This window comes from Sparus aurata, chromosome 20 (assembly GCF_900880675.1).
Source record: "Sparus aurata chromosome 20, fSpaAur1.1, whole genome shotgun sequence".
Taxonomy (NCBI): Eukaryota; Metazoa; Chordata; class Actinopteri; order Spariformes; family Sparidae; genus Sparus; species Sparus aurata.
The window spans coordinates 10,297,585-10,310,556 of NC_044206.1; the positions used below are offsets into that span (position 1 = coordinate 10,297,585).

At 42.4% G+C, this 12,972-nt stretch overlaps 1 protein-coding gene across 10 annotated transcripts in view; it reads right to left on the minus strand.

The window, feature by feature from the left end:
- Positions 1 to 12,972, minus strand: part of grid2ipb (glutamate receptor, ionotropic, delta 2 (Grid2) interacting protein, b) — a 41,589-nt gene that overhangs the window by 10,950 nt on the left and 17,667 nt on the right. For 7 of the 10 annotated variants that reach the window (XM_030400523.1, XM_030400521.1, XM_030400517.1 and 4 more), the window contains 9 exons: positions 12,321 to 12,599; positions 9,636 to 9,721; positions 7,178 to 7,247; positions 3,239 to 3,391; positions 2,896 to 3,051; positions 2,093 to 2,244; positions 1,765 to 1,902; positions 502 to 587; positions 77 to 227 (listed from right to left, as the gene is read on the minus strand). In XM_030400523.1, the coding sequence (XP_030256383.1) occupies positions 77 to 227; positions 502 to 587; positions 1,765 to 1,902; positions 2,093 to 2,244; positions 2,896 to 3,051; positions 3,239 to 3,391; positions 7,178 to 7,247; positions 9,636 to 9,721; positions 12,321 to 12,599 (1,271 nt within the window). The remainder of the gene's footprint in view (positions 1 to 76; positions 228 to 501; positions 588 to 1,764; positions 1,903 to 2,092; positions 2,245 to 2,895; positions 3,052 to 3,238; positions 3,392 to 7,177; positions 7,248 to 9,635; positions 9,722 to 12,320; positions 12,600 to 12,972) is intronic. The other 3 variants (XM_030400518.1, XM_030400526.1, XM_030400524.1) reach the window with 2 other exon arrangements.

Below are 12,972 nucleotides of genomic sequence, written 5' to 3' on the forward strand. Positions count from 1 at the left end.
CATTGATGAAAGCATGTGCACATTGGTCGTGTGCGTGTATTTGAGTGTTTGGCCGTGTGTGTCAGCCCCAGAGTACCTGTGAGAGGGGGAAGTGTGAGCGGGGAGAGAGAGCGCCCGTAGGCCTCAGTCTGTCCTGGGCCCTCGGGCTCTCCCGAGGAGCCGCCCTGCAGCGGCGGCACACTCTTCCCTGCGTACACGTTCTCCAGCTCCGTGTACACACCTGTCATCTATGGGTGGAGGGCATGATCAGCTGGTTAGCCCACAATCGCTGCGACACATTTTTTGCTTTGAGGGTCTGCTGCGTTGATGTTTTTTTAGGAACAATTTGCTGATGGCAGGTTAAACTGCACTCTGCAGATCTGCAAATCTGATTTAACACCTCACGCTGAATTGCAGCAATTACGAGCAGACCTTCAAACGATGTGAGACAAGAGAGCACACATAACATAACTAGCATTCATTATGCCAGTCCCGGCGCTGAAAAGCTGCAGTAATACCTACATGATTGAGGTCAGGGGACTCGGGGAAGGAGGTTCCATCTCCTGACTGCCTCTCCTCCGGGCTCCCATTTTCATCCACATGAATTCCTAAAGCACAACAAGGCATGAACAGTGACACATGGACAAAAGCCTCCTCCTTCTATCCACCCCCGGGCGGGAGGGGAGAGAGGACGGAGCAGAGCAGAAGAGCGTGGAGGCAGCAGAAGGCAAAAGCTTGGCAATGGAAAACAAGGGAACCCATGAATGAACAACCTGATGCCTCAAACTGGAAACAAACAGTGTGCGCGCTTCCAAACTGATAGCTCGGGGGCAAAGACAGCTGAGACATGGAGTTAAGTGTTTGAACTGGTGATGGCAATTTTTGTCTTATGTAACCATTATGTGTACACAGAGGATTTGCTGGGCACATGTCTACTGCATGTTCTAACAATTACACACAATCCCACATGGGAGCTGACCAGTGCAAACACACAGCCTTATTACTGAGCTCTGAGCAGTTCACTGATTCATGAATCAGTTCAGTTCTCTACCAAGATCATCCTTGAAGGACCGAGGATTCTAAATCAGAACAGATCCAATAAGAATTAATAAAATACAAGGAGTAGATAAAAAAATAATGAAAAAAAAAAAACAACCAAGGCCCATACTCAACTCACTTTACAGCTGGTGTTAAACCAGTAATAAGGGTTGTTTTTGGCTGCTTGGTGGAAGCTGAAGTCAGCTGTGAACATCTGTGTTGATGTGGTGAAATTGTTAGCAAATAGTTGCCTACTGACAGATGCAGAAGTTACGGAGAAACATTAAGATTGATTAGGAGTCGTGTTTCAGGCAACCGGAAGAATGGGAGCTCAATATTCACCCTCTTTTACCCTCGTTTTTAGTCTGTGCTAAAATATCTTTACCAATATACTACTCGCCCCTAAAGCTTAGCCCTTCCCCTTCATTTTGTGTGTCCTGATTCTTGTTGGTAAAGAGGCGTAGGGGTAGTGTTAGGGCTGCACTGCTCTCCAAACAGAGATTTTTCAGAGAGCAAGAGATAATAACATCTGTAAAATAAAAAAAGGGTTGATGTCCCAGAGCAAGAAGCCTCTGTGCGGTTAAGATTGTCTTAAATTCCCACTCGGGCGACAAGTTTTTATCTAGAATGGAGCTGGAAATTAAAGGCTTCATCTGAACGCGACCAGCTCCGTCGAGATCGCAGTGATTGTGTGCTACGGGGCAGTAAATCCTTGTGCTTGTTGGGGTTACTGTACGTGAAGCGTACCCATTCCCAGGTGAGTCCCGATGATGCAGTCATCGGAGCTCCTCTCCCGGACGCAGCTACGGTACGACGTCCCCGTCACGCGCATGGAGCTGCTCCGCCGGTGGTGCTCTGGACCTACATCGGGCTCCAACGTGGCTGCTAAAACACATATTCAGCATTAAGTTGTTGTTATTCACAAGCTAATTATGCACAGCTGCTCCTCAGTGTCAGTGTTAATTATAAAAAAAAACACCAGTTGGTTAATGATTGAAGCTCTGTATTTTTACATATACTGTATGTGTGTTCTCCTGAATACAGATGCAGTTCCACATTGTGTTTTTGAGCTCACCACTGCTCTTGCAGCCCAGGAAGCGAGACAGCTTGCTCTGGCAGCGCTCCTGTTCGTCGTAGGTCAGGAGCTGGTGGATGAACTGCCAGATAAGCTGTTTGGCTGGAGTGTCCAACACCGGAAACACATCCACTATCAGAGTGTCCACATTCCTGCAAACAATCACCATCCACATACATCTAGATCATCTTACATAACCAAGCCATGTTGACTCCTGGGTACTTGACTTAGCTTTGATTTATATTCTTTGCTTTAAAGCCACAAACATCTCTGAACGAGATCCAGGACGAAAAAAGATTATGTAAAGGTGGGAGGATAACAGAGATGTCAGTTATGGTAGGATTTATGCCTCTGGGTGTTTATACTGTATGTACACAGTGTAGAATTCGCTTGGTATTTTGTTTTTAATCCTGCAGCATCACGTGTTAGAATCATCTGCCGAGCTGCTGCGCCATCCTTCTCTTTCCTCTCGTTCAGCCCTTCATCCTTGAGGACACGTTACCAGAGCCAACTGGGAGGAATAAACTTCCTGCTTAGCTATGAGCATTTGCGTTTTCCTCTCCTTCACTCATTTCCTCCATCTCTCTCTTTCGCCTACATTAAGTGCACATTTTGTAGCCTGATATATTGACTATGGTAAAAACACAGTTTCCCAGGCAACAGCTGATTTTCAGCATATGCAATGTACGCTAGCTAGTTACCAGACTCTCAGCACAAAAGTAGTTTGACAGATGCTGAAACTGAACTTAAAGCTGCGTTTTTACTGATTTTGCAGATAATCTCTGTTCCTCTTTTCCACTGACCTGTGCTGGAAGAAGGTCTCCAGGGCTTTGCAGACTGTGTACCTCTCCTGGATAGTCAGCAGGTGCTCCAGCTGCTGGCTGAAAGTCCGCCCGTGGACTTTGATGCTCGGTGGAAGAATCTCTGCCACCCATTGCAGAGAGCTGAGGGCCGGAGACCTGTGAAGTGGAAGATAAGCATAAACATGGATTGATTATCACTAGTATTGTTTCTCCTTTGTTCTCCATTATCAACAAAAGCTCTTCACAGAGGGATCTCATGTTTATTTGTTTGTCCCTGCAGACCATTGAACCATAATGCTGGAAATATCTGATATAAAAGTCAGGTGTGTTGGTGTGTTTTGACCTGGAGCGTGGCAACGTTGTGGGGGCCATGCTTGGAGACTCCTCTGGGTCAGTTTGGTCTGAGGAGTATTCAGACGGACCCTCCTCCACCACCAGGGTGGGCATCGCCCCACTCCCCTGCAACATGGACACCACTTTCTCATGGGAACAGTTCCTAGAAAGAGAGACAGAACAAGAGAGTGAACGTCAGAGGGACAGGGGTAGATGATGGAGAGGTGGTGGACTCTGGGCTATGAGGCAGATGGACAGGAGGAACAAAATCAACTATATGAAGGAGAGAATCATGTAACAGTGCTGTAAGAAAGACAGCAAAACCAAGTGATACAAATGTTGACAGCTTAGTAAAAACTAAAGATGGGGCCTTAAAGGGTCAGTTCATCAATTTCACACAGGTCTGTTTACAGGTCTTGGACAGTACAACTGCATATGTGAAACCTGCAGTGTAAAGTAGCTCCAGAGGAAGGTGTATGTAATCTGAATAACTGCCTCCAGTGATAACAGTCTGTGGCCAAGTAGCATTATGGGTAATGTAGGCTCCAGGTTCTGAAAAGCAAGAATGCGCGGAACAAATTAGGTGATATATTCTGGTTCAGCTGCATCCATTTTGATCATTTCTTTTTAAACTCTCCAACAGTGTTATAGGAGTGCAATGTAGACCAGTGCACTTCATTCCAAAACATGGTGACTAAATTACCCACAATGCTTAGCCACTAAGTGATATAACTGGAGGTTATTTATCAGATTACATGCAGCTTTCTCTGGAGACACAACAAGCTTTATACTACTTTTTTCACATATGCAGCAGTACTCCCCAGGAGCTTTAAATACACTTTAATGTGTACAATCAGTAGCTACCCTTGAAGTAGAGTTAATTTGAACTGAAATAATAAATTGTTATTTTTTGTATATAAATAGATGAAGAAGACTATCTAAGTAAGAGAATCATTTACAGAGAAAAACTTTAAAATCGCACAAAAGATACATAATCACCAATCTCTAAGAAACTAAATAAAATCTAATTTTGCCATTAAGGTTCATAAGAAGCCAAAAAGTTACACTTTGAAATGCTTAGATTCCAGGCACGGAATCTCCCCAGCAACACGGCAACTCCTCGTCAAGACCCTGTAAGACTCATTTCACACATACACACAAGATAATGTTACATAAGATAATGTTTTGACGGTGTGAGTCCAAGTCCAGGCCATTATGATGGACTGTGTGATTTCAACAAAATAATTCACTTCAAGATTCCTAGAAATTTTAATACACCTGAGGTGAGGATTGTGCAAACCCATTTTTGTAGATACCATACACCAAACACTCACAACATGGAAATTTCCCACACATCTTACTTTTCTTTCTCTCTCTTTGGTGAATAATTCTGTTTTTTGCTGATCACCTCCTACTGCTGCAGAAGCATGTTATCATGGAGAGCAGCAAAATTATACAGCGCCAATCAAATCAGGCAGCCATGGGAACGGCTCTGAGATTCTCCCTTCACGTGGATATCAGGGTTGAAGAGTGAGTAATAATGTTTCTTCACACAGCACGGGATATACTGGCTGAAATATTGATAGATATACTGTATTTGCTTAGAGCATATAGATACAATTCATTTCATCCACGCTGAATTTCTTATCCGCACACCCACGCTCACTCTCTGCGAATCCAGAGGCAGAAGGTCAAGAAGTTGTAAAGTCCACAAAATATCTACAACTACTCCCACAAGAAAAGTTCTGTTTACATAAAGGCTTCGTGTACACGTGCATCGACCCATACACACTCCAGGGTCTCAGGATAGGGCGTATTGTGTTATGAACAGATTGTAAAGGCGCTTTAGACGAACTGTCGTATACTGTAGGGCTATACTGTGACTTGACAGCACAGACACACATGTCAGGATTAAAGGAGAATACAGTGACATTCAGATTTAATAGAATAGTTTAGAAATATTCACCCTCTTGCTGAGATAAGAAGACTGATACCACCCATGTGTCTGTTTGCTAATAAGGAAGCTACAGCCAGCAGCCAATTAGCTTGTAAGACTGTCAACAGGGAATAGCTTACCCTGCTCCATTCCTCTCCAGTGCATAAATCCCTGTAAAACCACAACCTGCCATTTAGAATTTTTGTAAAGGCTAAAACAACAAGGTATGACATGCCAATTAGTGAGCTTTAGAGGTGCTGGTAGCTTGATTTTGTTACTGTTATATGAACGGTTTTCACCAGCTACTAGCTGTTTACAGAGACTTGGATAAAGTTTCATATGTTTGTAACCTAAATATGAAGATAAAAGACAGCAGCCAGCTAGTTTAGTTAACTACAAAGACTGGAAACAGGAAACAGCTCGACCCTGCTCCATTCCTTTCCAGCACATTCCAACCACAACATGTTACTTAGAGCAAAAAACAAGACATAACGTGTTAATTAGTTAACTTTCTAAGTGCTTGCAGGTGGATTCTGTTAATGTGGATAAGGCTAGGCTAGCTGTTTTGGCTAATTGCTAGCTGTTCGACAACTTGAATAAATAACTTTCTCATGTCTGTACACTAAATATGAGCTGGAGCCACCAGTCAGTTAGCTTGAAACAGGAAACTGCCTGATTCCTTTCCAGCATACACTAGTAGGTGGATATTGTTACTGTTGGACAGAGCAATGCTAGCTGTTTGGGCTAGCTACTAGCTGTTTGCTAAGACTTGAATAAGAAGGACAGTACCGTTTACACTAAATATGATGCTACAGCCAGCAGCTAGATAGCCTAGCCTAGCACACGTGCAAACAACTGGCTGGCATTGTGCAATGGTGACAAAATCTATTATGGGGTTTATATGCCAGACTATTTCTTTGCCCGACACAGCTACCTCTGAGAGTCTCATTGTCACAGTGTCTAGCACACAACCCCCGTAACACCACAACTTGTCATTTTTTACACTTATATGGAGGTACTGCACATTAAACAAATGATATGCAAGTGTAGTGACCTTACAAGGTGCTGGTGGGCGAGTTTTGGACAGAGTCTCGCTAGGTGTTACCAAGTCTTTTTTGTTAAGCTGAGCTAACTGGCTGCTGGCTGTAGCTTCATGTTAAGTGTACAGACAAGAGGGTGATATTGATCTTTGCATCCAGCTATTGGCAAGAAAGCTAGGGAGTGTATTTGCCAATACGTTGAATTATTCAGCCTGTTCAAGTACATCTGTCCATGCGTTAAATTTTCTCTAAATTAGTTTCATTAGGTTTATAATGTTGTTACTTCTACATTAATATCTGCCTTCTATTCTGTCTCTTTCCTCTGGACCACAAATACTTCAAAGTTTATTTTTAAGACTAAGACTTTGATTTTCTCCTCAGGATGACTGACAGTAGACAGACGCTATGCACATACTGCTTTAAAGATTAAAAAATGTAGTGAAATAATGATGCAAGAGAAACTACAACAGAACCAAATAAAAGCTGCTCTGTGACAGATTATTGTAAAAGATGTTTTTCACAGTGGCAGCAGATGGCTTCTAATGGAGAAATCAAAGCCCTGCAAGCCCAACATATACTTCCTAAGTTCAAGAACTTGGACAACATGCAAGACAAAAATACTATTACTCCTGCTGTTGCTGCTAATAACAATAGTGTAGTCCCAAGATCTAGGACCACACGGTATAGGAACAGCTTTGTCCCTGCTGCTGTTTCCCTTTTAAACAAGTCCTAATGCACACCTAAACCTATTTATTGTCCCTTGTATCATCACTTTGTCGTATCTTATCTGCCTTTAATCCTGCTCAGTGAACATCGGAAGTACCCATGTCTGTTTCGTGCTGTGTGTTAACTCGTCTTCTGTATGTCCTGTCATCAATGTTTGTGTGACGCCCTCTCCTGCCACTGCACAACAAAATCTACCTACGGGTATTAATAAAGTAAACTGAACTAGTGTAATCCACTGAAGACAAACCTCATGTCCAGTCCATTGAGGAAGAGAATACGGTCGCCTGTTTTCAGTCCACATTCTTCAGCAGGACTATCTGTGAGGGAGACAATGATGGCAGAAAATCAAACATCAATCACAGATTGAAAATGGATCCTGGCACAAAATCACCAGCTAACAAGGTGCACCGAACAGACGGGCACAACAGGGAAGGATGGTGACTAATTTGACGCTGTCAATCTGCGTATGGCACCCAACAAAGCCCATCAACAAACAAGGTCTCCGTGATAAATCTCATTACGTAAGGAAACAGCGCTGTCAAAACAATCCCTGGTGGAATCTGTTCTGAATGCACTGTACCCGTCCACCATCGCCTCCTCATCTGTCAACTCACTGCTAAATTCTCCTCACACTAAACGTCATGTCTTTTTTCTGTAACACAAACTTTGGATGGAACAAACTCTTTGTGCGATAACGTAGTGTTTGCGAGTTCGGGCACATTCACAGGCCACGAGACAGCATTGAAATCACAGAGTTTGTGGTTTCCTGGTTAGCAGTAAAGGATCTGTGTACAGATCACGATGAGAGACATGCTAGTATCCACCCCCACTATCTCCATATCAACCTCCATAAGGCCCACTGAGTCAGTCCGCCCTGGCTGCTTCAGCACATGATGGTGGGAGATGGTGGTGGGCGGGAACGGTGCCGTCATCATCAAATACACACACATAGCACACACCACCCTCCTCGCAGACGAACCTGGCAAATTCCCTTAACAGCAACTTCACAGCCTCTCTTGTCTGCTAGTTTCATTTGTGAGAGCAATAACAGTTAATTAAAAAACATTTTAACGGCTGTAATTTACACAAAAAAAATAAAAATGAAAGTAATTAACATAGTTCACAAAAAGCTCTTAGTGCCAATAAGTGTTGCCAATGATCTCTCTGGTAAAAAAGCAGCTGGTTGTAATTTTAAAAAATCATTTAGCTGAGGGTAAACTCACCATTTGATAAAAAAAAAATTAACTACACAAACATCTGAATTACTGACCTTAGGGAATTAATAAACAGGTCTTTGTAGTTGTTCACTTTGTTTCAGTTCTGATCTAAATCTATAAAGAAAAGCTGTTTGAATCCACAACAGATGCTAGAAATGATCGAGAACCATTCAATGACCTTAAAGGAATCATTGGGCATTTTGGGAAAATAAGTGTATTCTCCTTCTTGGCGAGAGTTAGATGAGAAGACTGATAACCTCTCGTTTCCGCCCAGCCAATATAATGCTACAGGCAGAATCCAACATGGAATAGCACAAAGACAGGAAACCGGGAAAAAGTTGACAAACATGAATCATACCCAGTTTGATTTATCCATAAACTACAATTTCCATGTTTTTTATTGATGGCTATGCCAAGAAATATTCCTGTAAATAATTTCCTGTAAAATCTTTTAAATTTAAATTAAGATGTAAGACATATGAAAAATGTAAAACTTTAAAAATGTTAGTAAGTGTGAGTTTTAGATCTGTTTTCAGGGGGATTTTATTACATCTGCCCAGAGCTAGCTTATGCTAAGCTATGCTAAATGCTAACTGTATCCTCATACAAAATGGACTGATGCAAGTGTGGTGTTGATCTTCTCGTCTAACTCGTGGCAAGAAAGTGAAAATGCATATTTTCCAAAATGTTAAACTTAATATATGTTGATATTTCTATGAATCGCATCTGATGTCATATTGTGGCTGTCACTTGTAAGTTTAAGTGTGTAGAAGTATTACAGGGAAAATATACCCTCATCTGTGGATTGTTTTATTACATAAACCAACAAACAATATACTCTCAAAACAAGGACGCTTTTCAGGGTTTCTGTAAGGAAAATTGCAAAAAAAATATTTAGAGAGTTACGAGTTTTACCTGGCATGAAATGTGTGGGAAAAACAGTACATGATAATAAAATGTAGATTGTATTAAGTATGACAAAAATATATTATGTTAATGACACATCCCCTTATTTGTTTTCATGTATCATTAAATGCTACAAAACAATAACGTTCCATGACAATGTGATTATTATCTGAGCATAATCAGATAGTACTGAACATAAAAATAAACATCACTCAAAAAGTTATCTACTCCTAAAATCCGTTCAACTCAAACAGGATATTGATGAAGCTGACACTCCAGATCAAAGTCTGTGTAAAGTCTCTGAATGTAACTACGTAGTACTGCCTGCCTGCTCTAAGTCGCTGTAACTGAACAGTACAGCCTGTTCTGAGTGTTTTCCTCTTAACATTTCATTGGTGAGTCAGATGAATCCACTTCCTGGTACACTCATACTCACACACACAAACACCTCCTGACCACCTTCAACCCCCAGCGGCTGGCACCACAACAGACTCACCCACATAAAACGCATCCGCCCGTCCTCCCTCAGGAGGAGGCATCTATCAGGACCGCACTGTACTGGTTTTAATATAGAAGCAGTACCTGGGATGACGGAGTCGATGCAGACGGGAGCGTGACCCCGCAGAGTGAAGCCGAAATTCTTCTTCCCCCTGTAGACACGAACGATCCTGTAAAAGGCAGGAAGCGAGAGATACAGAGTCATGAAAATAATTCCTGACTTGTCGTATGCATTACATAATATTTTGAGTGCCAATTTTCAAAATAATGTTTTTTTCTGACTTTAACTGATGCACAAAATCATGAAGTTCATTCACAAAGTGTGAGAAATCTAATTTGTCCAACCAACAGTCCAAAGATCTTCAGTTTAAAATTATGTAAAACAGAGAAATGTGACAAAGTCTGACACCTGAAAAGTGACTGTTCCATATTTGATTGACTGAATCATTAATCAGGTCTCATAACTGTCGTCAATCCACTAACCTAGAATGCCTCCAGCATCAATTGTGACGTCACTTAGCGACGCTAATGCTTAGCGGCCTCTCTGTGAATGGACTGGAGGCCCAGCTGTCTCTGCCGTTTACAGGGCTGTTGTTGTGCTTCACTTTTGTTTTCATTTGTCACTTCCTGCTCGTGGGAGTCTGAACAAGTGGGGATATGACGCCCGTCTTTCCTGTAACCTTACTTTGAGATGAAGACTGACAAACACAGGCGTTTTCTTTTCCTATTTTAAACACAACAATCCAAACTAGTCCAGCCTCAAACTCCACATCACTCCACACGTCCTCCTCTCCGTTTTACTCTCCAGCTTCTGGCGTTAAAGAAAAATAATTCAGGACAGACTCATCGCAGAAAAAAGCTTTGACATTTTGCTGATGGTGGTGCTTTGCTCTCCTTCACCCCAGTGGAGGAGCACACGGTGGATCCTCCCGTTACATCAAAATTAAGACACTAGTGCTGCTGATCCATGGTGCGTTGCCGTGGAAACGACTCAAGGCAACACTGTCTCTCCATGTAAACACAGGGGGAAGACAGGAAGAGACGAAGATGGGAGGGAAAACAGACCTATTCGCTGTGTGATGGCCGTGGTTACTGGTTGGTTATGTAAGACGAGCTGAATGCAGAGGGGATTTGGGTGCTGCATGTGTTAGTGTGTGTGTGTGTGTGTGTGTGTGGAGTGTGTTAGGATGTGCAGCCACTTAAAAAAGAGTCTCAGCATCAGCCTTGAGTGTCCATGACTATCAGGCTGCTCAAGGCCTTTGCTGATTCTCATTACTCTACAGCAGCTGCACTTCTTTCACCTGGTTTCATATTACTTTCATGAGTAAACAAAAATCTGTTGACTACATTCTCAGATAATCGATTTGTTGTTTGGTCTTTAAAATATCAGAAAACTGTGAAAAATGTCTTTATTTATGCCCAAGATGATGTCCTCAATTGTCTTGCTTTTCCCCACCTCAAAGATATTCCTTTTACTCTCATAGAGGAGTCAAAAAATAATCATATTTAGGAAGTTGGAATCAGAGCTTTATATTTTTTCTGTAAAAAAAAAAAAACTCAAACGGATCAAAGGTGTTACTGATAACATTTTCCAACTAAATTAAACATTCCACCTCAACCCTATTACATTCTCATCACAACACCGTTGTTGTCTGGATCATCTGCTCTAGCTAACGTTAACATTGCAAACCAGCTTATGTTAAAGGGGCCCTACGTAGTTTAGGAGAAGAAATTCAACCTCACAATTGTAATATTTACAATATTAATGAGGTAATATTACAAACTCAGAAGTATACATTTTTTCCATAAGGGAATAAACAAGCTGTTCTCAGATGAAAATGAGGTCCCCAGAACACTGTTTGAAGCTAGAGAGGTGGCCGGGTCCGCCACATATAAACAAAGTGAAACAGTATGAAATTGTGCTGTCCTTTAAAGTCAATCTATCTATCTATATAGAGGTGAGACAGAGTGTTATACAACACGCTTGAGGAGGTTTATTCAGAGAATGCAGCACAACATCTTCTCCTGACTGTGCCACTCACAGTACACCACATGACGTAACCTCTTCAATAAAACACAATCAGCTTCTGCTCTCGTGTCACCTGCAGATATGACGTAAAGCGACACTTGACATGTTCAGCCAGCCGCACATTTTCACTCCCGTGCCGATGAATCTGTGGGGTCTTAGTTTGTCGGCCTCAGCGTGTGGGTGTGTGGGAGTGCGCTGCCACCCCTGTAATCCTGCACTTCACTGTAGTGTTATTAATGGGCCAGTCGTGTAATCAGCGTGTTGGTGCGTGGAAGAATAAGCGAGAGAGGTTAAATGGTCAGGGGCTCTACAACAGTAGAGAATTAACGTGATGAACAGGTGAGCTATAGTTTCTTAAGGAGTTAAAGACTCGATTATTTCGCTAAATGAAAAATGGCCTGAGCCCTTCCTAACTTATATTGAAGTGTGTACATACATCTTCTCAAAAACACAGATTTAACGTTGTCTAAGTGCAACTTTGTAAAAGAGGCAACATGAGCTATACAATAGAAGAATCTGGAGATGATAGAAAAAACAGGGAGGATGGGAAAAAGCCACATTTTCCTGCATTTGATACACAGTTTTAAAAGATTCTGCCTGTAAATAAAGTGTTTGGCTGCTGCATTATGTGTTGAGATGAACCTGTTGGGAGCCTGGTTTCCAATTGTAAACAACACTTGAAACAAAGCCAAAAAGAGACATTATCACTTCATTTCACAGTGAAATTCATGTGTCCTCACCTCTGATTGGGTCCGATGGGGGGATGCGGAGGTATCCCAGCGACGGACTTCCTTGAAGTCCTGTCTCTCTCAGCGTCACCCCTTCCACCAGGTTCTCCATCTCTGGGCACAGAGCTGGCCCGTTTGGACCCGTGGCGGCGATCGGAGTGATCCTCGCTCCGACTGCGGCGGATCCTGCCCTGTGGCTCGCTGATGCTCTTGCTGCGGCAGAGTCGGTTGATCACGTTCTGGGACACGGCCTCGTCGAAGCGCTGCCGGTGCTTCTTGGGAATGAAGATTCTGGTAAACATGGTGGCATGTGAGGAAAATAAAAGGGGGTGATGTTAGTTTGCTTTTTTTTGTCCAAAGGATTGTCTCAGAAAGAGTAGGAAAGAAGACGGATCTACATCACAGATCCACCTCGATCCATTTTGAGTCCACAACCGAAAACCTTTGATTTCCAGTGAAGTTAAACATCCGGCACGAGCAGAAATTTAAAAAAGTGTTGATCAACTCGATCGCTGCTGAAATACAGTCACACTTAATCAACAGGCTCCCTCCTTCAAGTCTCAGATTCAAAGAAGAGATAAAGGCTTCTGATGGACAGATGAGGTGGTCTTTCCCTGATGTCCCCGGAGAGAAGAAAGAAAGAGAAGTTAAATACGAAGCCAGA